The sequence below is a fragment of the Clytia hemisphaerica genome, unplaced genomic scaffold (assembly GCF_902728285.1).
Source record: "Clytia hemisphaerica strain Z4C2 unplaced genomic scaffold, Clytia hemisphaerica genome assembly, whole genome shotgun sequence".
Lineage (NCBI taxonomy): Eukaryota > Metazoa > Cnidaria > Hydrozoa > Leptothecata > Clytiidae > Clytia > Clytia hemisphaerica.
The window spans coordinates 1,492,523-1,515,177 of record NW_027104389.1 but is presented as its reverse complement, the minus strand read 5'-3'; the positions used below and the strand labels follow the sequence as shown (position 1 = coordinate 1,515,177).

At 36.7% G+C, this 22,655-nt stretch overlaps 3 protein-coding genes, 1 long non-coding RNA gene and 1 pseudogene across 5 annotated transcripts in view; 2 read left to right on the top strand and 3 right to left on the bottom strand.

Annotated features, from left to right (window-relative positions):
* Positions 1-22,655, bottom strand: part of LOC136819566 (cytochrome P450 4V2-like) — a 92,741-nt gene that overhangs the window by 10,821 nt on the left and 59,265 nt on the right. Inside the window, exon 2 of one of the 2 annotated variants that reach the window (XM_067075801.1) lies at positions 2,921-4,741. The exons of the other annotated variant lie outside the window; for it this stretch is intronic. Coding sequence (XP_066931902.1) covers positions 3,246-4,721 — 1,476 coding nt within the window. The 5' untranslated portion in view covers positions 4,722-4,741 and the 3' untranslated portion in view covers positions 2,921-3,245. Of the gene's footprint in view, positions 1-2,920; positions 4,742-22,655 lie in introns of those variants that run through there. 2 annotated transcript variants of the gene reach the window in all.
* LOC136819556 (cytochrome P450 4V2-like) lies at positions 458-1,651 on the bottom strand. The gene has a single exon (XM_067075791.1). The coding sequence runs from the start codon at positions 1,649-1,651 to the stop codon at positions 581-583; it is 1,071 nt and encodes a 356-aa protein (XP_066931892.1). The 3' UTR covers positions 458-580.
* On the top strand, positions 8,291-10,176 carry LOC136819582 (cytochrome P450 4V2-like; annotated as a pseudogene).
* On the bottom strand, positions 10,176-10,921 carry LOC136819581 (uncharacterized). The gene is made up of 2 exons (XM_067075816.1): positions 10,837-10,921; positions 10,176-10,665 (listed from the first exon to the last, which is right to left on the bottom strand). The coding sequence occupies exons 1-2, from the start codon at positions 10,868-10,870 to the stop codon at positions 10,202-10,204; spliced, it is 498 nt and encodes a 165-aa protein (XP_066931917.1). The 5' UTR covers positions 10,871-10,921; the 3' UTR covers positions 10,176-10,201.
* Positions 20,336-21,583, top strand: LOC136819539 (uncharacterized). Its single transcript, XR_010848450.1, has 3 exons — positions 20,336-20,424; positions 21,104-21,213; positions 21,401-21,583. It is a non-coding gene; the product is annotated as an uncharacterized lncRNA (long non-coding RNA).

Genomic DNA, 22,655 nt, shown 5'->3' with positions numbered 1-22,655 from the left:
CATCCACTTTCTTCCATTGAATATTTCGATTTTAGAGGGGTTTGGTGGCTTCTAGGCTATATTCCAAGCCTCATTCGAGAAAATTTGAGCTTTTAAATCCTGATATCCTGAGGTCCTAAGTCTTAAGTCTCATGTTAACACTCAGAGTTAAAATTCTACTTTCCAACTGTAGTTTAAGACGCTTAAAAATAAATTGTGGTGTTCAAAATTACACCGGGAACTCCCCTTTGTCTCAAATATTTAGTGGATGATTGTAGATCTCGGATCAAGTCTTAGTTCCGGGAATAATGTCTTATTTAGATTAGGCTTTGTCAGTGAAATCTAAATAATAGTCCGAACTTTTGCCTTTGTCTTTGCTGCATTTTAGCAGCTCTGATTATCGAACTTTCAGAAAGGAAATTTTACATTTGATTCTCAAAAATATATTTCAAAATAAACTTCAAGTGTAAATTAAAAGATTTCAAAGTATAGAGTTTTCAAGTGGTTATTGGTTCATACACCTCAGCCAAGATCTTCTCGCTTAAAGTGCAGTGAAAGACTACCAATCTGATTTGTCGATTGGACCAATGCCGAGTTCTTTTCAAACTACTCGTTCATCAATTTTCAACATCAAGCCATTCAAAGAAGTATTAGCGGCTTCAAAAGTTTGTTCAAGCTCATTCTCTTCCTGTAGGGAAGTCACTTTGAAATTCTTTACCAGATAAAACAAAGCGATACGTAACTCCATCATTGCGAAACGTTGTCCGACACAATTTCGTGGTCCGGCCGAAAAAGGGATAAACATAAATGCCTTTTCTTTCTTCCTTTCATCGAAATTTTCAAATCGCTCTGGTATGAACGACATTGGATCTTTCCAATACTTTGGGTTATGATTGACGATTCTTAAATCAATGCTGAGCCAGCATTCTGGGAACACGTGTCCAGCAAGGACAGTCCCTTCTTTTATATCACGCTGGAACGCATTCACAGTGACGTGAAGTCTCATCGTTTCCTTAATGACCATATCCAGATACTTCAATTCTTTCAAATCTGAAAGTTCCAGATTCCCTTTTTTTTCAAATGAAGTGATTTCATCGAACAGTTTTTTCTGAGCTTTTGGGTTCCGTCCAAGACAATAGAGAACGAAACTTAAAGCAGAAGCTGTCGTTTCGTACCCGGCAAATAACATTCCACCAGTTTCATCAATAATCCCTTCAACGTCGATCTCACCTCGCTCATAACAATCTAAAAGAATATTAATGAAAGTTTTCTGCTTGGTTTCCACTTCGGTGCATTTCTCCCGATACGTAATCCTCTCTTCGATGATTTCTCGAACCATATACCGTAAGATATCTCGTTGTCTTATGAAAAGTCGGCCATCGGCCGTTAAGGAATAAAACCAATCATTGTATAACCAAGGTCTGTAGAATCGCTTCATCATAAGTTCAGTTCCCTGCTCAAACAAACATTTCAATTCCTCTTTTTCCACACCATCTCCAAAAGTAATATGTTTACCCATAGATGTCTCACAAATGACGGCAATCGCAAAACTCTTTGCAATTTCATAAACATCGAACTCTGATTGGCTCTTTGAAAATTTTCGAAAAACGTTGATCATTTGGCTGACGTTCTTTTCAACGATGGGTACAAAACCAGCCAAAATCTTCTCCATTCACTAGAAACCCCAGCAAGTCAAGTATGTCTTTATTGCAACGAGGGTAAAACAGAATTCATCAGCACTTCTGAAAACATCTTACCACTAGTCTCCCTTAACGGTGTTATTATTATATCAGTGAAAGATTTCAAATACTTAGGCTCGCATATTAATAGTTCAGAGAGCAACTTTAAAATCAGCAAAGCTTTTGCTTGGAAAGCTTATAACAAACTGAATAAGATCTGGAAATCGAACTTGTCCAATGTGGCTAAAACCAAAACCTTCAAATCTCTCGTTGAGTCCATTCTTCTCTATGGTTCCGAGACTTGGACAATGACTGGAGCCATGCTGAAAAGCCTAGATGGATGTTACACCAATCTTTTAAAGAGATTGCAGAACCTAGACTGGCACAATCACCCCTCTCTTTTGCACATCTACAAAGGTCTACCCAGAATTTCTAATGTTTCAACAACTATTCTCGGGTACCTAATAGTCGGGGAGGGGGGTTTGAATAAGCGAGGGGTTTGGAAAAAATCTGAAACTTAATAAGCTCCAAAATGGAGGCTAATACAGCGAAACTTTCAAAAAAACTTTCACAAAAAACAATAAGGGTTGGAATAAGAATGTCCTGGGTGGAAAAGTTTTGAAAAATTAATTAGCGCCACCCCGGCTATTAGGCACCCAAGAGTAAGATGCTTGCTTTTGCCGGGCATTGTTTTCGTTCAAAACATGAAGTAATCTCAGATCTTTTACTTTGGTTCCCTGTCGGTCCTAAACGTTCGAGGAAACAAACGTCTCTCGACACTCTAAAGCGGGAAACGGGCCCGGAGACACTAGAGCTCAGAACAGTAATGGCTGATCGTAAACTGTGGAGAGAGGGTAGTTGTTTGTTTTCGACCTAGGTTTTCTCGGACCTACAATCACCCTCGAAATATATTGAGATTTTAGTGTATTTTAACGTTTATCAGAATTTAAAGTTCGGGCGAGAATTGCTAATTTTGCACATCCACTTTCTTCCATTGAATATTTCGATTTTAGAGGGGTTTGGTGGCTTCTAGGCTATATTCCAAGCCTCATTCGAGCAAATTTGAGCCTTTAAATCCTGATATCTTGAGGTCCTAAGTCTTAAGTCTCATGTTAAAACTCAGAGTTAAAATTCTACTTTCCAACTGTAGTTTAAGACGCTTAAAAATAAATTGTGGTGTTCAAAATTACACCGGGAACTCCCCTTTGTCTCAAATATTTAGTGGATGATTGTAGATCTCGGATCAAGTCTTAGTTCCGGGAATAATGTCTTATTTAGATTAGGCTTTGTCAGTGAAATCTAAATAAGAGTCCGAACTTTTGCCTTTGTCTTTGCTGCATTTTAGCAGCTCTGATTATTGAACTTTCAGAAAGGAAATTTTACATTTGATTCTCAAAAATATATTTCAAAATAAACTTCAAGTGTAAATTAAAAGATTTCAAACTATAGAGTTTTCAAGTGGTTATTGGTTCATACACCTCAGCCAAGATCTTCTCGCTTAAAGTGCAGTGAAAGACTAGAAAAAAAAAAAAAAAAAAAAAAAAACTACCAATCTGATTTGTCGATCGGACCAATGCCAAGTTCTTTTCAAACAACTCGTTCATCAATTTTCAACATCAAGCCATTCAAAGAAGTATTAGCGGCTTCAAAAGTTTGTTCAAGCTCATTCTCTTCCTGTAGGGAAGTCACTTTGAAATTCTTTACCAGATAAAACAAAGCGATACGTAACTCCATCATTGCGAAACGTTGTCCGACACAATTTCGTGGTCCGGCCGAAAAAGGGATAAACATAAATGCCTTTTCTTTCTTCCTTTCATCGAAATTTTCAAATCGCTCTGGTATGAACGACATCGGATCTTTCCAATACTTTGGGTTATGATTGACGATTCTTAAATCAATGCTGAGCCAGCATTCTGGGAACACGTGTCCAGCAAGGACAGTCCCTTCTTTTATATCACGCTGGAACGCATTCACAGTGACGTGAAGTCTCATCGTTTCCTTAATGACCATATCCAGATACTTCAATTCTTTCAAATCTGAAAGTTCCAGATTCCCTTTTTTTTCAAATGAAGTGATTTCATCGAACAGCTTTTTCTGAGCTTTTTGGTTTCGTCCAAGACAATAGAGAACGAAACTTAAAGCAGAAGCTGTCGTTTCGTACCCGGCAAATAACATTCCACCAATTTCATCAATAATCCCTTCAACGTCGATCTCACCTCGCTCATAACAATCTAAAAGAATATCAATGAAAATTTTCTGCTTGGTTTCCACTTCGGTGCATTTCTCCCGATACGTAATCCTCTCTTCGATGATTTCTCGAACCATACACCGTAAGATATCTCGTTGTCTTATGAAAAGTCGGCCATCGGCCGTTAAGGAATAAAACCAATCATTGTATAACCAAGGTCTGTAGAATCGCTTCATCATAAGTTCAGTTCCCTGCTCAAACAAACATTTCAATTCCTCTTTTTCCACACCATCTCCAAAAGTAATATGTTTACCCATAGATGTCTCACAAATGACGGCAATCGCAAAACTCTTTGCAATTTCATAAACATTGAACTCTGATTGGCTCTTTGAAAATTTTCGAAAAACGTTGATCATTTGGCTGACGTTCTTTTCAACGATGGGTGCAAAACCAGCCAAAATATCAAAATGGAAAGCTGGCGTCAGCATACGTCGTCTCTGCTTCCACAAAACGCCATCAGATGCAAAAACGCCATTCCCAACCAGTGCTTTAAGCATAGAATACAATAAAGGCGCTTTGGTGATATATTTGGGACTGCTCAGATAAGCTTCGATGACTTCCAAATTTGACGTCACTACAATCTTATTGGTCAATAAGTAGAAGGCGAAGGTCCCATTATACTCTTTATGCCATTGATCACAAAGCTTTCGAAATTTCTTCTGATTGATTAGGAGAGGTATGTGGCCAATCAGTGGCCAGTCGCCAGGGGCAACGGGAATGGTATCACTCCCTTCTCGAGTGAAATGTTTCCACCATATGACAAGTAGGATGAACCCACCAAACACTAAAGTGATTAACCACCAAGTCAAACCCATTATTTTGTAGAATGTCTTGTCTTGAAAAATAAAAGAAAGAAAATATATAAAGTAAACCGTCTGCAATTTCTAATGCTCTATAATGAAGAGGCTGTGTATATGTACGGTACTTCATTCTTATATCACACCCCTGTCTCAGTGCACCGGTGGCCTGATTTCAGTACATGATTTTTTTCAGTACATGGTTTCAGTACATGATTTTTTCCTACGTCACTGCAGTAATCAAATTTTTATTGCACTCATTTGTGAATTGAGATATAAATTGAATAAAGACAGCGACAATAAAAAACAGTTCTTGAATTCCCAAGCCATTTAGGATGATTACAAATGAGTGCAATAAAAATTTGATTACTGCAGTGACGTAGGAAAAAATCATGTACTGAAACCATGTACTGAAAAAAATCATGTACTGAAATCAGGCCACCGGGGCACTGAGACAGGGGTGTTATATCTAACTGGAATCATGCTGGTCTTTTTCACCTATATCCTATGCGCCCGCCGGTAAAGGAGAGGGGGGGGCAGGAATGCAATGGTTCTCTAAAATTTTTGCAAACTAAAGTCAAAAAATTGTTCTCCAAAGTTTGGCCCCCTCTTTTCAAAAAGTCGGGGCCCATCCATCCATAGCCTCCCAAGAGTGTTTGATGAATGCTGAATGACGCATGCTGTTTGAGGTAAAAGTATGATCCACGTAAGATAAACAGGAGCTCACTTTTCCTAGATATTTTTGAAACCGTCAATAAATTCTAAATTTTATTGACTTTCTGGCTTATAAGCTTCAAGAAAAACAAAGCTATACTGTATGCTGTCAATTTCTTTCCAATTGTAAGGATATGTTCTTTTAAGTTCAGGTAAAGCAGTCGATGGTGAGAAATATTTTCCATATTTAGCATTAAAGTCTCTCCGTCTCGGTGGCTAAACAAGAGAGGAAGAGATTTCAGAAAGTGACCAATTATGCTTCATTAATAGAACAGCCGAAAAAAATGATGAATATTTTTAATCAACTCCACTCAGTAAATCGACTATATAAGAACATAAGGCTTCGATGGCCAAAATATTAAGAACAGGTTAAGAACATTTTAAGGCTTCGAGGACTTTAAAACACTTAATTTCTTAGCAAAATGTACAAAAATAATGGTGATAATAAGAACTTTTAAAGGCTTGAAACTCAAAAAGTTAAGAACATCCGAAGGCTTCAAAAATTTTAAATTTTCTTATAAAAAGAATGTGTAATGGCAAAATGAATTATTGTCCTCCTTCGAAGGTGAATATAAGAAGGTATCGAGAATAAGGGGATGAGCTGGAGTTTTTACAAGATGCTTAACTGATTGGTTATTTTTAAACAATAGGGATAACGCGTTCTTTAGAAAAAGTAATAAAATCGTTTGTCTCGACATTTAACGACCAACAGAGTCATCAAAGAACTTGTCAAAATTCCAGCTTGTCCCAGAATAAGGTACCACATTTATTTATAAAAACATATAATTCTACGATGGTATAAGGGGGCTTTTGATGTGCAAGAAAAACCGTTAACCGGCGTTTACGACGACGGGAACCGTCTAGTTTCTATCCTATCTATGTTCTAATGTGTTTGCTTGTAAAGCCCTAGGTTAAGATAGCTTTAGGATAAAGTTTTTCGTTTGTACATATTCTAAGAGTTTGTATTTTTTTTGTTTTAGCGTTTGGAATAGCAATCCAATCAGTGAAAATTATCGCACACCATTTCGTATCCTCCCAACGTCCCCTGTGGTATAGAGAAAACACACTTTCTTATAATTAGCATAAAGCAATTATATTTTTTATGCATTTTTAATTGTTTCAATTTTGATCAGAGAATTTTCACGTTTTTGATGATTTTCACATTTCTGACAGAACACCCTTTGTTAAGGATGTATGTTGAGGGAAGTTGGAAGAAAAGTCACTTTTTTGATTTAAAGTTTCAATTCATCAATTTTCATTGAATTATTGGTGTTGTGTGCAGTTTTGTAATTTCTGATTCTGCGCACTTTTGTAACTTTTTTGCGCACTTTTGTAATTTTGAGCTGCGCAATTTTGTAATCAAGTGGCTGCACACTTTTTTTGAAATTTGAGAATATCGTTCTAGATGCGGCTTCCCGATTTTACCACTCTAGTAAAATTTTCCGATGTGATGTTTCTCAAACATCCGGCCATTTCATTCAACGACTATACTAGTCTATTAGTCTCTCTCCTGGGGGTCCAGAGCTAAAAAGGCACAGAAAGGCGCAAAACACGCCTATCAAAGTGACAGACTTTACGACTTAGAGATGATATGAAAGAGATTGAATCGAGACTAGAGCAAAACTGAAACCGAGTTGAAGCGTAAATTATTTACATTTCTTTGAAATCAAAACAAATTTGCAAAATGCAAACTTTTACAAAAAACTGACTGTGATTTCTTTTCAAATAGTCTCTGTGAAGTGTTTGGGAAAGAGGTAAAATGTTTTTTGATCTTTATTTTATATATTGGGGGCTTGACCGATCAATTTTATGTGATGATTTTGAATCAAGGCCAATTAATTACTCCTGCTTACACAAGCTGGTCGATCATTGGATATAAGGGGCTATAAGGAAAGCATGCAGAATCTGTAAAAAAGTATTAAAAAAAAGGATTGGATTGAGTTTAGGGTGGTAAATTAAATAATGAAGTTGTACGCACCTGGCCGCGTGACTACGGTCGAAGAGGTGTATTAGGTAAGTAATGTAGGTGTAATTGAGGATTCTTATAAAGTTTTGTCTCAGACAAAGGTAGCCAATTTGTAGACTACACGCTTTTTTTTATAAGAATGGTGTTCTTTCATTTCATGATGGATATTCTTAACTTTTTGGGGAAATTCATCCTAAAATATTCTTACGGTATTCCTAGGTTAGGATCCGACCGAGCCTAAATCTAGCATGTAATACATACACTACATACCATGAGCAAAGGTATTGCATCTTTGTGAAAGCTTTTAGTATTGCTGGAGGATAATTATTAGCAATATCCAGGTTAAATGCTTTGGAAATCGGCATTCTTTAGGTTCAGTTTCTAAATCCTATGATATGTGTTATTCTTAGCATATTCTTATTTTTTGGCCAATTGCGTCATGAATATTCTTATAAAAAAGCGTGTAAATGGATCTGCTCCTCTTTATCAACTTGCAAAGAAGTTTAAAGGATATGTTATTCATCATCGAGTATAAAGAGCCCCCCCCCCCTCCAAAGCGGTGTTTGTGTGATGTCGTTATAGGGATTTTTTAACGAAGATTTCTTTTTTCGTGATTGCGCAATCAGAGGTCAAAAAAGTGATTTAAAAAACCATTGGGCCTTACTTAATATGTACTTGATTTGGATTTTTTCAAAAGGATGCGTGATTATTCATTTTTTCGCTGATTTGCGTGATCATGATTGAGAAAAAATCATGATATCTTCGCTGGAGAAGCCTCTTTAAAGTGTGAGAAAAGCTAAATAGAATCCTCGTTCTTTCCCAAGCGTAGAAAGTGAAGCTATAAGATTTGAAAGTCTATCCATTTACATTTTTTATAAACATGTATCCATCCTATATTTTTAGACAGTAAAGTATCACATATAAAAGAATTATGTTGTTAGATTTGACGTGTCTTGCAACCTTATTCATTGGTGGAGTCTTGCTCCTCCTTATTTGGTGGAAAGTTTACACGCGGAATAGTTTCCATGGTGACATCACTTTTATCCCTGGTGATTGGCCCTTAATCGGACACATTCCCATTATACTTGACCAAGAGAAGTTTCGGGCACTTTCAGACAAATGGTATAAAGACTTTGACGGAACTTTTGGATATTATTTAACGACGAAGAAATTGGTGATCACTTCGAATGTTAAGGTTATAAACGATCTCCTGAGTAATTCGAGATATCTTAAAAAATCTTGGGGTTATGTTTTCCTTGAGGCGTTGATCGGAAAGGGACTGGTTACCAGTGATGGAGAGTTATGGAAAGAAAGGCGGCGCTTGATCACACCAGCTTTTCATTTTGGAATTTTGAACGGGTTTATCCCATGTATGGAACGCTGTGTAAAGGAGCTTATTCAGCTTTTTGACGAACACGCTGAAAATGGTACCACCTTCAATGTTCTCAATATGGGTACAAAGCTGACTATGGCAGTTATATGTGAAACTTCAATGGGACAACGTCTATCTTTGAGAGGAGAAAATGGTAGTGACTTTAAAGCACTTTACGAAAACGCAACGAATTTGATGGTAAAGCGATTCTTTAGACCGTGGCTATTCAATGATTTCATCTACTCTTTAAGCAAAGATGGCAAATTATTTCTGAAACAGCGAAACGCGTTGAGAAGCTGGGTGAAAAACATAATCGAGGACCGAATCGAATTTCACAAAAATAAAGGTGTCACAAATGACTTGAAAGCAACTCGTAAAATTTTTATAGATGTTTTGTTGGATTCTTTTGAGAGGAGAGATCGATATCGAAGGGATAGTTGACGAAGTTACGACGCTTGTTTTTGCTGGATACGAGTCTACATCATCAACTTTCGCTTTCGTATTGTACTGTCTCGGTCGTAACCCCAAATGTCAGGAAAAACTTTTGAAAGAAATCTCGAATTTTTCAAAAACCGAGAATTTTGAGTTGAATGATTTTAAAAAATTGAACTATTTGGACCAAGTGATTAAAGAAACTTTGAGACTGCACGCAATTTTAAATGGATTCGCAAGAGAGGTGAATGAGGGTACCATTTTGGGTGGAAAAGTTTTTCCGGAATGTGCTTTAGCTATCGATGTTCGAGCTTTAAATCATTTTGAGAAAAACTGGGAAAATCCGTTGACATTCATTCCAGAGAGATTCAAAGATTTTGAAAGCCGTCAAAAAGAAAAAGCGTTCAAGTTCATTCCATTTTCAGCCGGTCCGCGAAATTGCATCGGGCAACGTTTCGCGATGATGGAGCTTAGAATCGCCCTGTTTCAGATCGTGAAGCGTTTTGAGATCATTTCTTTACAAAAGGAATCAGAGATCAAACAAACCTTTACGGCTATCAACACTTCTACCAACGGCCTTATGATCAAAGTGAAACTTCGAGAGTGAGGAAATACTGCGAAATCAAAAAAGGGAAGCGGTTGACTACGAAATGATATTCTTGGAATTCGGTGCAGACTGTAAAATCGAAATTAACTTGATGAATTAAAAAATAACTTTTCACTCTCTTTTCGTTCATATATTTTTTAAGTCTTTGTGCTTCTTGATAGACGAAAACCCTTCCAAGATGGGATAACATCGTTTTGATGTTCATTCAACTTTATATTGATACACAGATGTAAGAAAGTTATATTGATGTACATATAAAACCATTTTGGGCGAAAAATGAGATCGGATGAATCAATTGACAGCGATTTTGATATTGATTTAGAGATTTAATTTTTATCTTTCATAAATACTAAATTTCTTGTTTTTAACATGGTAAAATTTTTCTTTTTTCACAAAATAAGTTTAAATTAGTGGGATGGCTCAGTGAGGTATTTGCCCTCGTACAAGCAAGCGTTTTCTTGTTGGTTGAATTTCAAGTTTCCTGGACAAGCAACACATCCAACAGTGACTCCCTTCCAGCAAGCAACGTATTGTCGTGGTTGATCTGGGTCTTCAATGTTTCCACTGAAGTTTGGTCCGTAATGGGGGCATTTGTCTGGGCAAGAGAAAGTGGTGGCTGGGTGCCATTTTTGTGTGGTGACACAGTCGTCGTGTTTGCTGTACAAACATTGGTTGCAAGTTTGACTGAATTCCAAGGAGAGGGGGAAGCAAGCTTGACAATAAGCTAATCCACCGACACATTGGACGAAGTAGTTGCTGTAGTAATCAATGGCAAAGTTTCCATCATTTCTACCGTTACATAATGAATTTGGGCATTCAATAGCTGGTGGTGTTGTTCCAGTGATGGGTGGGTTTGTGATGGCTGAGGCGGCTGGAAAATAAGGAAAATACACGTTTTAATCTTAGTGTCATAGTACGGCATGTAAAACACCAACAAAAATACAAATTTAAGTTATGGGCCCTTAACAAAAGATGTATTTCAGAATCAAAATCTAAATTTTCTGGCTCCAAGCGCAAAATACTATAGGTGTAAAATACTTACCAGCAATAAGTGCAAGAGCAATAATGGTCTTCATTTTGTCTTGTTTGTTGTTTTGAGTTCTTCTCCTTGTTCTTCTTTCCTTAAGTTGTTTGAGCTTGGATGATTTTTCACTCTGAAGATCACCTTTTTATACCATGGCTAGGGTAATCACATTTCGTAAGAAGCTAATTACTGAAACATCCTTGATGAATGAAAATATATCTGATTTGTCTTGTTTGAAAAGATGGAAATGCGGTCCGGAAAAAGCAAATTATTGTAATGAAAAACGTACAGGAGGCATTTAACGGAATTTGTAACATTTTTAATGACCATAATAGAATGTTTGTTTGTCAAATTTATGAAACACTTTCTAAAGGTCATCACATCCTTTCTTTATTTTTAATTTGTGTAATAATAATTCATTTTAATTTCTGATATGAATATTTCATTCAATCATGAGTTCGAATTATGGTTGCTAACCACCACCTAACAACCGGATCTGATTTAATCCCTTACAGAAAATGGCCGAAATTTTGTTTCTCTCACACCTCGCTCGGTAAGCTGTGCGCATCCCCTCTGATATGTTTTGATATGCACTCTTTCTAAATAAGCATACGGGAAAATCCAGTCGAGGCTCAGTATGCTTTATTAAGCAAAATATCATTTTCAGCCAAAATTAATGTTTAGACTTCAATTTGTTAATTTTCTTTGGATTCATGAAAATTTCGAACTTTTAATTCGGCACATTGATTTGGCTCAAAGAATGAAAGTTATCTTTGTAATTTGGCGCAGCACGCGAAAATCTTTAGTCTAAGAAAGCTATCAAACAGCTTTAAAAGTATCCCCAAAAAGGTCAGCGTTTTAGAAAAGCAGCACGATTTTTTTGCATTTCGGCCTGGAGGTATGCTTAGCATTATGCTTATTTTACCGAATTTGGGCCCAGGTAAGCTTATAAACATTAAGCTTATAAAAAAAGAGTGTATGGAATGTTTATCGTGTCCGAGAGGTACCCCAAATTTGAGTTAGCCTGTTTTAATTTTCCTGAGGTTAAGAAATCCAATAATTATATTAACCTCCAGCCATTCAAACTTTTGATTAAAATTTAAGAAAATTTTGTGATATCTCATTTAAAAACTTACTAATCAAGCTAATCAAGTTTCTAAAACTTAAAGACGGGGGTATCTGCTCTCGGACGGGAATTTTATACACGCTACACCTACCCTATCCCATATCAGAGAGGATGCGCGTGCAGCCTACTTGCTTGAAAACATTATATAAAATAATCTGTTCAACAAATGAATGATTCGACTGGAAAATGCCACTCTCAAAAGAAGTAGATAGAAAAATCTAAATCCATAAATTCGATCTTTTAAACCGTAAATTTTTTAAAATTTAGCTCCATAGTCTGAGCTATTTCTATTAGTCCGCCGGTGAAGAGTGATTGATTTAGGGCTTTTGTTGAGAAATCTAAAAAGGTGCAGAGAGTGCCAATTTTTCTGAAACAGATTAATTTTCATTGACAAACAAATATTAGCGATTCCTTTGATCATGACAAGAGCAGATTCTTTTTGCCGGATGGCGTTTAGGTAAAAGCTGGGAGCCTCTGAAATGACTCAGTGATTTTGAACGGCCTTTTTTGATTTGACTAAGGGGATTGGGTAGGATTTTGAGATAATTAAAAGAGAACAATATTTCTGAGAGCTTCTGTAAGTGGAACACTAACAGAGAACTTAAATGGGATAATTTAGAAATAGTGATTATTTTTACACTCAACAAACCAGACCCCCTGGATGTTTATTTTCCAGACCACCCTGGACGTCATACCTCTCTAACACAGGGGGTACAGAATACAAAAATTTTCTGGAATAACCGAATTCGAGTGTTCGAATTGCTTAGGATTTCTTACCCAAAGTGACAAACGAATTTGATCGTACATAGAGACATTAAGAGGTAGTTTGAAGAGGTTCGAGTTCTAATGACTTGATTTTGCTGAATAAATATAGACGAGGAGCAGATGGAATCAGCGAAGTGGGTCAAACAAAAGTGGGGCAATATGGGGTGGCAATTTTAGAAATTCCGTATTTTGGCCTCCTTGAAATCTAGGAAAAAAAAATTCTTTTTTTAACTAAAAACTGTTACTTGCAATGTGTAGATTGCATTGGTTGGGTTTTTGAGTGGGTTTTGGTGTTTGCGTTTTTCTGCTTGGCTTTTTAAGCTTTATGTCTATTGGTTTGTTGGTTCTTTTTCGCATAAAATTCTCATTTCTTGACAGGATGTTTGATTGGTTTGATTTATATATTTAGAAAAATTCAAAAAAAAATGGAAAAAAACGTATAATTATAAAAATATTAGTGCCTTTTTATGTTTCATCTTTATTTTATTTAGTATTTTCAACACTTTCTCTCCTTGAGGTCAGATCTCTGATCTTCACCATATATATAATATCGATATTTTGAATCGTTTGGCGCTTCTTGTCTTTCGTTACCCCTGTCTCCTCTGCTACGACGCTGCTGGCATGAATAGGTTATCATCAATCATACATGGATATCTAGTAAGTAGATAAAAAATCTCAATGAAGTAATATGACTATTTTTATCTCGTTATTACATATCTTAGGAAAAGGAAGAGTCGAGCGTGCCATCAAGATATCATTTGCCATGAATTTAATATATTGGCATTTTAAACGACCTTGTGTCTAGGATGCAACGCTATGACGTCTAGAGAGATCTTATTTTAGCAAACTTTTTATCCCATGGATTTCCTTTGTATGAAGGCATCTAATATGCTGGCGACCGATTGGATGGAGTTTCCGCTAAGATGAATCTGGCAAGATTACTCCGATTTTTTTCAAATTTTTCTTTTTCAAATTTTTCTTTTTTCCAATATATTTGAAACTTTAATGATGAAAAGAAGACGGAATTTGAAAAGAAAGTTAGAGATTACAAAGAGAACGATAAAGAAAGAGACTTAAGACAATATTGTGACTCGAACCACCAACCTTTGGTTTATTATGATACCACCCACCTCTCCATTTCACCGAACCGGCTAGGTCAAAAGCTGAAATTATGGTTTATATAAAATTGCCGAGTGGTATGCGCGAGTTCACGTATAAAAATAGAGGGGCCGAAGGCCACATGCCAGGTTCCAGGTCCTAAAATTGACCAGAGTCATCTTGTCAAAATTTAGATGGAGTTACCTTTGAACAAGTTTCCGTTCGCTATGATAAAATGTATAGACTGTGTAGACAGGACTCGTTTTTAATGGAAGTAATACAATGTAGTATAGGCGTTATATGATAATACAATTATTGTTACGGGATTTAGTTTGTATATAAAGTTTTATGAAAACAAAAGAAAGATGGACGAGACAGGGTGCTTCCGTTAGGATTTTGGCGCGCGAAAGGTAAGGATAGATTAATTCTTGATCAAGCAACAATAAACTCCCGAAACAAAAACTCAAATGATATTCAGTCTCTGAAAGAGTTCCAAATTCATCTTTTTAGATCGACCTCTCTAAGGGTTCCAAAAACGTAGAAAAATTTGTTGATTTTCGACATACATCAACGCCGTATTTGTAAAGATTCTTAATGATGACGGGCAAAAAGTACAAGACATACAAGACGTTTCTAAGACAATAGCACCAAAGCAATCTTTGACATGTTTTAGAACATTTGTGAATGTTCTACAAAATGATTTGATTGCATTCTGTAATAAGGCGGAGTGGTGTTTTGGTCTGGTAGGTTTCAAACTATGGGTTTGGTTCAATTAGTAAATAAACACACCTTCTCCTCGGTCAACTCTTGCCATGTGAGGGGAATTGGATGCCACTACTCTAATACAAGAGTGTGTATAAGTGATATGCCAGATATTGTAGTGTGTGGTACTCTGTACAAGAGTGTATCTCACGTTTATCGCTTTGTAGTACACTTTGATCACATTGTCTGTTTGATAAAAAACTCCTTTACGGAGACCTCTGCGATGAAGTATGATTTTTATTTTTTCTCGTCGTCTCCCCTCTTTCACCAGCACTCCATCGCAGCGGTCGGTTTGAAAAATCTTAAATGAGAAAAGAGAATGACAACGACCCTGAATTTTGAAACTTGAAAAAGGTACCTGTGTGTGTTGGCACTCATCTCGTTATTTGAGTGGTATCTATATCTCGCGTACATGGAGCCAGCGTCTTGACAGAGATATGCATACAAACATGAAGCAAAAAGCCGAATCGGCATCAAGGCAAGCGACATAGAAAAAGTCAGAACGTCTCTGATTTTCCTCTCGTAGCCTAACCGGAAGGTCAGAGTTGAAGAGCATTGTTGGAATCTTTCATAACCGCTTTTTTGTTTTCCAAAGTGGTTTTGAAATAAAAAACACTCACAGGATGGGTGTTATAATCCTCAGCGAGACGGAAATTTTCCTCTTAGATTAAGCCGTCACATTCATGTGACATTTTTTAGTTAAAGGCCATGTTTTGTTAGGGCTCTAGATAGCCAGGCTCTAGAGAGTGTAAGACCGTGTTCAGACGTTACGGTTCCATATCGTTCCAGAACGAAACGGTTCCAAAACAAGTGTGAGCGTCAAAATTCGAAACGTTAAAAAAAGAAGACATTACATATACAAAGCAAAATAGAGCGAAACAGTTTTGCTCCACTATGTTCATCGGATCGCAACTGTTCCATTTTCCTTGCTCCAAAACGTTCCAAAGCCAATATGAACACCCTCGATCCATGAAGGAAATCATACCAAAGCGATACCAAACCGAAACGTCTGAACATGGTCTAAAGGGGTAGAAATGTGATTCAGGTGGATTTGACCAATTGGTCCTCGCTCTTAAATTATCTAAGTTTTCGAGAACCTGTTCAAACATAAGTCTTATATAACCTGTTCGGGGGGGGGGGGGGTGGGGGTGGGCACTCGATCTGAAACCTACCGTTTATACAAAGAGAAGTTACGACGCTCAATATATAATTCAGTGACCATCAACTATACTTGTGCTAAAAAACAGTCAGTCTTTTAAGTCATTGATAAAATATTATGTCTAATTCCAGATTTTTGAATTCAAGAACAGAAGTCCTACAGCTCAGGTTAGGCTTGCTCTGGAATGCTTCAACGCAAGAACACTTATGATGCTACTTTTACCTTTGATTACCTTTGATGTGTTTCAGCAAATTCTCTGCTCACTCAACCCGTGGGGTCCGGTGTTTGACCATTTCAACAATTGAATTCGAGTCAGCCATCCTGTAAGGGAGATAGGCAGGGAGCAGTGGCTGGTCGGGAACATCTTGCAGAAATTGATCAAGTTGTTTTTTGAAGGAATTTTTGGAACATTTGGTCATGTCACGTATTTTTCTTGGTAACACATTGAATAGTCTTGGACCGGTGTCTGAAAGGCAGCTCTTCCAAATGTTCTTGTTCGTTGTATTCACTGGTTTGAGGTGGCATTTTCTTCCCAGGCGTTGGTTTGTATATGAATAAATACCGCCTTCCCCTTCACCATAGTTAAAATTTGGCACCAGTTGTTCGATTATACACCATGTATATATAATTTGGTATCTTTCGCGTCTTCTCTCGAGGACTGTACATGTTGAGGTGTTTGAGCTTCTCCCAATAATTCAAATTGGGGTGGAAGTTGGATCCCTTTTTATAAAGGATTTTTGCAGATACTCCAGTTCTTGCATCAGGGATCGCTTTGTAGGAGACCATAGCTGGGAGCAGTATTCCAGATGCTGAAGTACCAATGTCTTCCAAAGAGTGATCATTACTGATTTATCTCTGGACTTGAAGGTTCTGTATATTCCAGGCACTTATTACCCTTGACTCTGTCAGTTGATCGTTTGAATGTGCATTTCATATGACAGGTTGTTTGATAGCAGGATACCCAGGTCTTTCACTGCACTTTTTATTTCGATTGGCTGCTGTACATCTGATTTGTAGACTGAGTGTACTTTCAGTTGTTCATTTTTTCCGTATGCAATGTGTTCAAACTTTTTTCCATTGAGCTCCATATTGTTGATGGATGTCCAGTCATAGACTACGTCTAGATCATCTTGAAGGAGACTCACATCTGCAGCGCAAGATATTGCCTTCATAAGTCTTGTGTCGTCAGCAAAAGATGAGAGGATGGAATGTTTAATCTTTTCGTTTATGTCACTAATCATTACCAGAAACAGGAGGGGGCCCAGAACTGAGCCTTGTGGAACTCCGCTTGTAACTTTCGCTTCATCTGATAGGAACGTGTTTATGGAAACTTTTTGGTATCTCTCAGTAAGGAAGGATTGTATCCAGTTCAATAGTTGTCCTTTGATTCCATTGATTTTTAGCTTGTGTAGTAAGATGTGATGGTCCACCTTGTCAAAGGCCTTGCTGAAGTCAAGGTAGATTACATCAACATTTTCATTGTTTTGTAGGTGAGATATCAGTCTTTCTACATGAGCCAATAGTTGACTCAAGCAAGATCGCCCTGGTCTGAAACACATGTTGTGTTGGATTGTATAGGTTGTTTTCTTCAAGGTGGATTTGCAATTTCTCTCTGACTATTTTCTCAAATATTTTAGTGGTAATTGATGTCAGCGCAACAGGTCGATAATTCTCTGGTAAACCTTGATCTCCTTTCTTGAATATTGGTGTAATGTGGCTTGTTTTGAGAATTTCAGGTGTGATTCCTTTGTCAAAGTTGTTTTGCCATATCATCTTAAGTGGCTTAGAAAGTGATTTCTTGCACATTTTGAAAAACTTTGCTGGCAAGCCATCTGGTCCGGCTGACGAGTTGGCTGGAATAGTGTCAATTTGTTGGATGAAATCATCTTCTGTGAAAGTAGTGTGCTCAAGGGTTGAGGAGTCTTTTGTCTCATTTGAACTCAGAAAACTGTAGTCTGTTTTGGGAGTGGTAAATACTGAACAGTATTGCTTTTGTAAGATGTTTGCCATCTCTTGTGAGTCAGTTGTTAATTTGTTGGTGGTTGGATTTTTCAGTGGGCCAACTTTAGGTTTAGTTTTTGTGAATCTTTTTGCATAGGAGTAGAAGTATTTAGGATTGCTTTTGATTTTGAGTGAGGCATCCAGCTCTGCTTTATCGCGTTCATTTTTGTGGGATTGCTGTAGCATCAGTTCAATGTCAATTAGTTTCTGATTTGTTTTATTGGTTTTGAAATTCTTTTTGGAGAGTCTTTTACGTTTTCTCATAAGAATACGACGATCTCTTGGAATCTTTGAAAATTTTTTTGGAGGTTTTCTCTTTGGCAAATGCTTTTTCACAATCAGAAGACATTTTTCAAGGAAGTTGGCATATTGACGATTTGGGTCATATAGATTTGTGTCCAGTTCTTGAGACCAATTAATCTCTGTTAATTCTTTGTTAATAATTTCCCAGTCAATTTTATCACTTTGGAAGTTGTAGAGGTCAAATTTGCTTATTAAGTTACGTTCTTCAGTTTCTCCGAATTGATTATCAAAATTCAGATGTGTTGTAACATCTACAACAAGATGATCTGAATAATTAGTAGGTGAGCATGTGTAATTAAATACAGTGTCTGTGTTGTTTGTGAATAGAAAGTCTAAAATATTACCATCACGGTTGTGTTTGATTTGTGTATCAGTTGATTAATGTGCAAGTCTGCTTTAAAAACATTTAAAACGTCCAGAAGCTGTTTATTGCAATTTCGTGTTGGGGTTGAAGTCTCATCATTAAGAGGTGTGTGTGGTATGTTAAAATCCCCAAGGATGTATGTGTCAGGTGTACAATCATTAATACTATCAATTTTTGCTATCATTGCAGAAAGGAGTTCTTGTAATTCAGGTGCTTCAGATTTGTGGTCTGGATTGTTGGGTTGTCTGTAGATAACACAGAGAAGAATATTAAATTTTTTTGATAAAAGCATCAATGCTTCATTTACTCCGTTCGAGAATTCGAAAATGGGCTCGAAGAATGGTTGCAATGTCATTACGCACATAAAATGCAACGCCTCCGCTTGCTCTGCCATATTTCGATTTTACTCTGTCTCTGTTTTTCTTAAAAAAATTGTAATTTTCAATCTCAAGTTCTCCTTTTTTGTGATTGTCCGTTAACCAGGTTTCGGTTAAGCCTAAAAACAGTTGTTTTGAGCTGTTTGTAAGATCTTTGAGGTAGGGTACAGATGAAGGTTTTGTTTGTGGGCAAAGTCCTTGTATATTGACAAACGAAAACATATTCAGTGTAGGTTTAGAAGTAGTTTTGGTAGTCGGGTCAGCATCAGTAAGGGCAGTCACTGTCCCAGTAGATTCCTTGGAAATGTTGGTTCCATTGTGGGGGTGCTGGGGTGGTAGTAGATGATGTAGGGGATGTTGACGATTGAATGTTGTTTTGAGGTTGATGTGACAAATCGTGGTTCCTGAATTGTATTTGTTGGTTTTGGTTGCTGAAACAATTGTTCACAAGAGAGATTATTTCTGTGCGAAAGTTGTCCAGGATTGCGAGAAAATCCTGAGGTTCATCATTACGATTGTTTTGCTTTTTCTGATATCGTTTGGTTCCCTTAACATGCGTGAATTTGCAGTCAAGATTAAAGCATTCCCCTCTTGTAATAGATGATGAGCACATCCTCGGGTGGAAGCTTTGGCACTTGGTACCTAGGTTGCAGCCTCTTGGTTGTTTGTTGCCATATTTGAGCAATTTTGTACAGGCTTTAGGATGGATAAATTGACAGTCTCGGCCTTTCAGTCCATATTTACATTTTCCTTTTATGTAGAAGCGACATATTTGATTCATTTGTCTTTGATTTGGTCTGAGATCTTGATCCAGGATATTGGGCTGATCGTTGTTGCTGTTGTTCAAGTTGATTTCATTTGGTGGTCCGCCAGCTGTTTGGTTTATTATGTTGGAAGTATCGTCTTCTGTCATTGGTGTATTGATCTCATCGTCCTCATCTACTACACTCCAAGTAGATTTGTCCTGGGATTCAGTTGATCTTGGTGTTTTTTTTGGTGGATTCGGTGTGTTACTATCATGGGTGAAAGACACAGTGTTATCTTGGCAGGATTGACATAGGAAGATCATGCCTGGAATTTTGAAAATTGTATCGCGTATTGCCTCGTTATGATCAACTAGGTTCATATCTTTCAAAAGATTCAGGTAGCACTCTCGGTGTACTTCTTGACTACATGATGCACACACTGGTAAAAATACTTTTCTTAGTGGAGATAGGTTTTCTTGTTAGAGATACCATTTCTCTCCTAAAGAAAAACATTCTTATTGATCTATGGGAAAAACTTTGTACGAGTAAATTAATCTTAGCATAATATTGAAATTTTTCAGATCAAAACTCAAAGAAAAGATTTCTTTATGAGAAGAAAACTTGAGTTCTCTAAAGAAATTTTTCGTGGAATTTTTCTCAAGAAAAAAGTTCTTCTGAAAAGTTATCGAAAGTAATTTTTTCTTCAAAATATTCCTGAGGCCTTCACAATGGAATTAAAACATTTTTTTATTTCTATTGTGGCTTTTGAACAAAAGCTCTATTTATCTGAATTGAATTAGCCAAGCGTGGCTCCAGCAAATGTGAATTCACAAAAGTGTAATACGAGCGTAATATCTCTCTCTTAAAAATTTATATGTGGTGTGATTGGAAGACTTTTGAAAATGGTAAGAATATTTTTTTTTAGTTTTCCTTTATGATTTCAAAATTTGTATACATATTAGGGACCAAATCTTAAATCTGTTCCCCTAGAGCCCTAGAGGTAATTCTAGTTAAGCAGTTTCATTATTTTCTTCTTGTTTAATAAGTGTTATTGATTCTTTGCCAACCTAATGGCGGGTGCTTATTTTGTTGTGCTTCTGTCTCATTGATTGTATTGATTAACCTTTCATTCCAATGCCCCAAAATCTCTAAAACCTTTACCATTAATTAGGATCATGAAATTTTATCCATTCGAGTAAATGTAATTCAGTGCTTGCTAGCCTTATGGCGGGTGCTATTTTTGTTGTGCTTGTCAGCCTTCTGGCGGGTTAACCTTTTACTCGAATGACCTAAAACTTTCACAAATAAAATCATCAATTTTTTTCTATTCGAGTAAATTTAATTCAGTGCTTGCTAGCCTTATGGTGGGTGCTAATTTTATTGTGCTTGTCAGCCTTCTGGCGGGTTAACCTTTTACTCGAATGACCTAAAACTTATACAAATAAAATCATCATCAATTTTTTTTCCATTTGTTGTTTGTAAAATACGTAAGACATATTTGTATATTTTTCGTCCTTGCTTCAATTAAGATCAGGGTTACAAAAACTGAAGTTTCTTTGTCGTTCTCTCTTTTCCTTTTTTCAGGACAACCGATGGTAACTGGGCGTAGCTGACAGAAAAGAACGTGACGATCATAGAACAGATAACGCCAAAAAAGCATCCAAGCTACATTAAGTTACCCACATTCAAAGCAGGTAAAAACTACTTTTGCCGTGCACTTTCGAATCTTTGGTGTATTTTTATCTGATTAATTTTACTTTGTTTATAGATTTCCCGCTTATCTCTATCGTATTAGCTTTAGTGGCTCTCGTTTCTACTCATAGGTCAATCCAGGTTCCAAAACAAGTAAATTTTAATATGCTCATTTTGATTGTTTTTCAGATTGACGAGGCTAAAGAGATGAAAGCTTTTTGCAACTATCAATTGACCGATTTTAAAAATTACTGTTGATGACGTGGAGTAGAGCTGCCAAATATTAAATCAATTTATACTAAAATCATGTAGTATTTCAGTCAGTTACATTAAAATTAAAGTGAAAGATACAAATACAGAATACAACAGAAATTCATAATATTAATTGAATTGACCTCTGGAACTAAAATGAGAAGCTACTGTTGTTTCGACAACAATAAGGCAAATAAGCATTGTAGAAAACAATTTTTTACCGAAGAAAATTTCGAAAAGAAAAATGCACAAACATCCAAGAAAAAATTACTCGCTTGAAGAAAAGCCTTCTTATATCCTTGCTCCGCAGAAGAGAAAAATTCTCTTGAGAGAAGTATACAATTCTTCTTAGAAGAAGATTATTTTCACCAGTGAAGAAAATGATTCTTACTTTGAGTTTATTTTTCTTATGATTTAAGAGTTTTTTCTTAAGATTGTTTTTCTTGTTTTCTTGATCAATAATATTTTTCTTGCTCCGCGGAAGAGAAATATATTCTTCTCTGAGGTTTTTTTTACTTGATAGAAGAAAATTATTTTCACCAGTGCACTGGAGAAAGGGTTCATCATTGAGTTTGATAACATAGGACATGTTGCAGATCTGGCATACATCTGGAAAAAAGCTTTTGACTTTGAGGCAGAGCTTTTGGACAAGTTCATTCTTGTTAGCAGATTCAACTTCCTGCTTTGACAGGAAGTTAAGTGTGTCGTGAATTGTGTCTTTTTTGAAACTTTTGGTCAGTGTAGCGATAATGGATTTTGTAGGTTTCTCTGGATTGTACAATTGAAGACAAGATTTGATCTGGGGATCTGGTGCTTGAAGTGATAGTTACTATTCGTTTCCAAATCTGTACGTCTTCATTTGGTTCCCCTTCTGGTTCAATTTCATCCGTTGGTTTAGTAGCCATGGATCCAAGAAATCAAATACGTGACACAAACCAGGGTTCCTTATTTGTGAGGTGCTGGGAAATCTCTTGGAAGAAAGCAGGACGAAAAGTAGAAAAACTATACCTGGTCAGCTGCACATGTGAACCCAAGTTCTGTCATGCACAAACTGTTCCTCAGGATTTAACAGATGCCTGGGTGACCAGCCACAGGACCCTTATGCTGTGATATGATTGAGATGTTGATGTTTTAAGATAGAAATAAAATAGTTGTATACCTCGAGAGTCCAGGGGCTAACCTGGTGTGTTAA

Bases quoted from the DNA above. Each gene is read 5' to 3' on its own strand.
- LOC136819581 (XM_067075816.1), bottom strand. From the start codon at position 10,870: ATGAAGACCATTATTGCTCTTGCACTTATTGCTG. The intron at 10,666-10,836 runs GTAAGTATTTTA...CTTATTTTCCAG, and splicing joins TGCTCTTGCACTTATTGCTG to CCGCCTCAGCCATCACAAAC.
- LOC136819556 (XM_067075791.1), bottom strand. From the start codon at position 1,651: ATGGAGAAGATTTTGGCTGGTTTTGTACCCATCGTTGAAAAGAACGTC.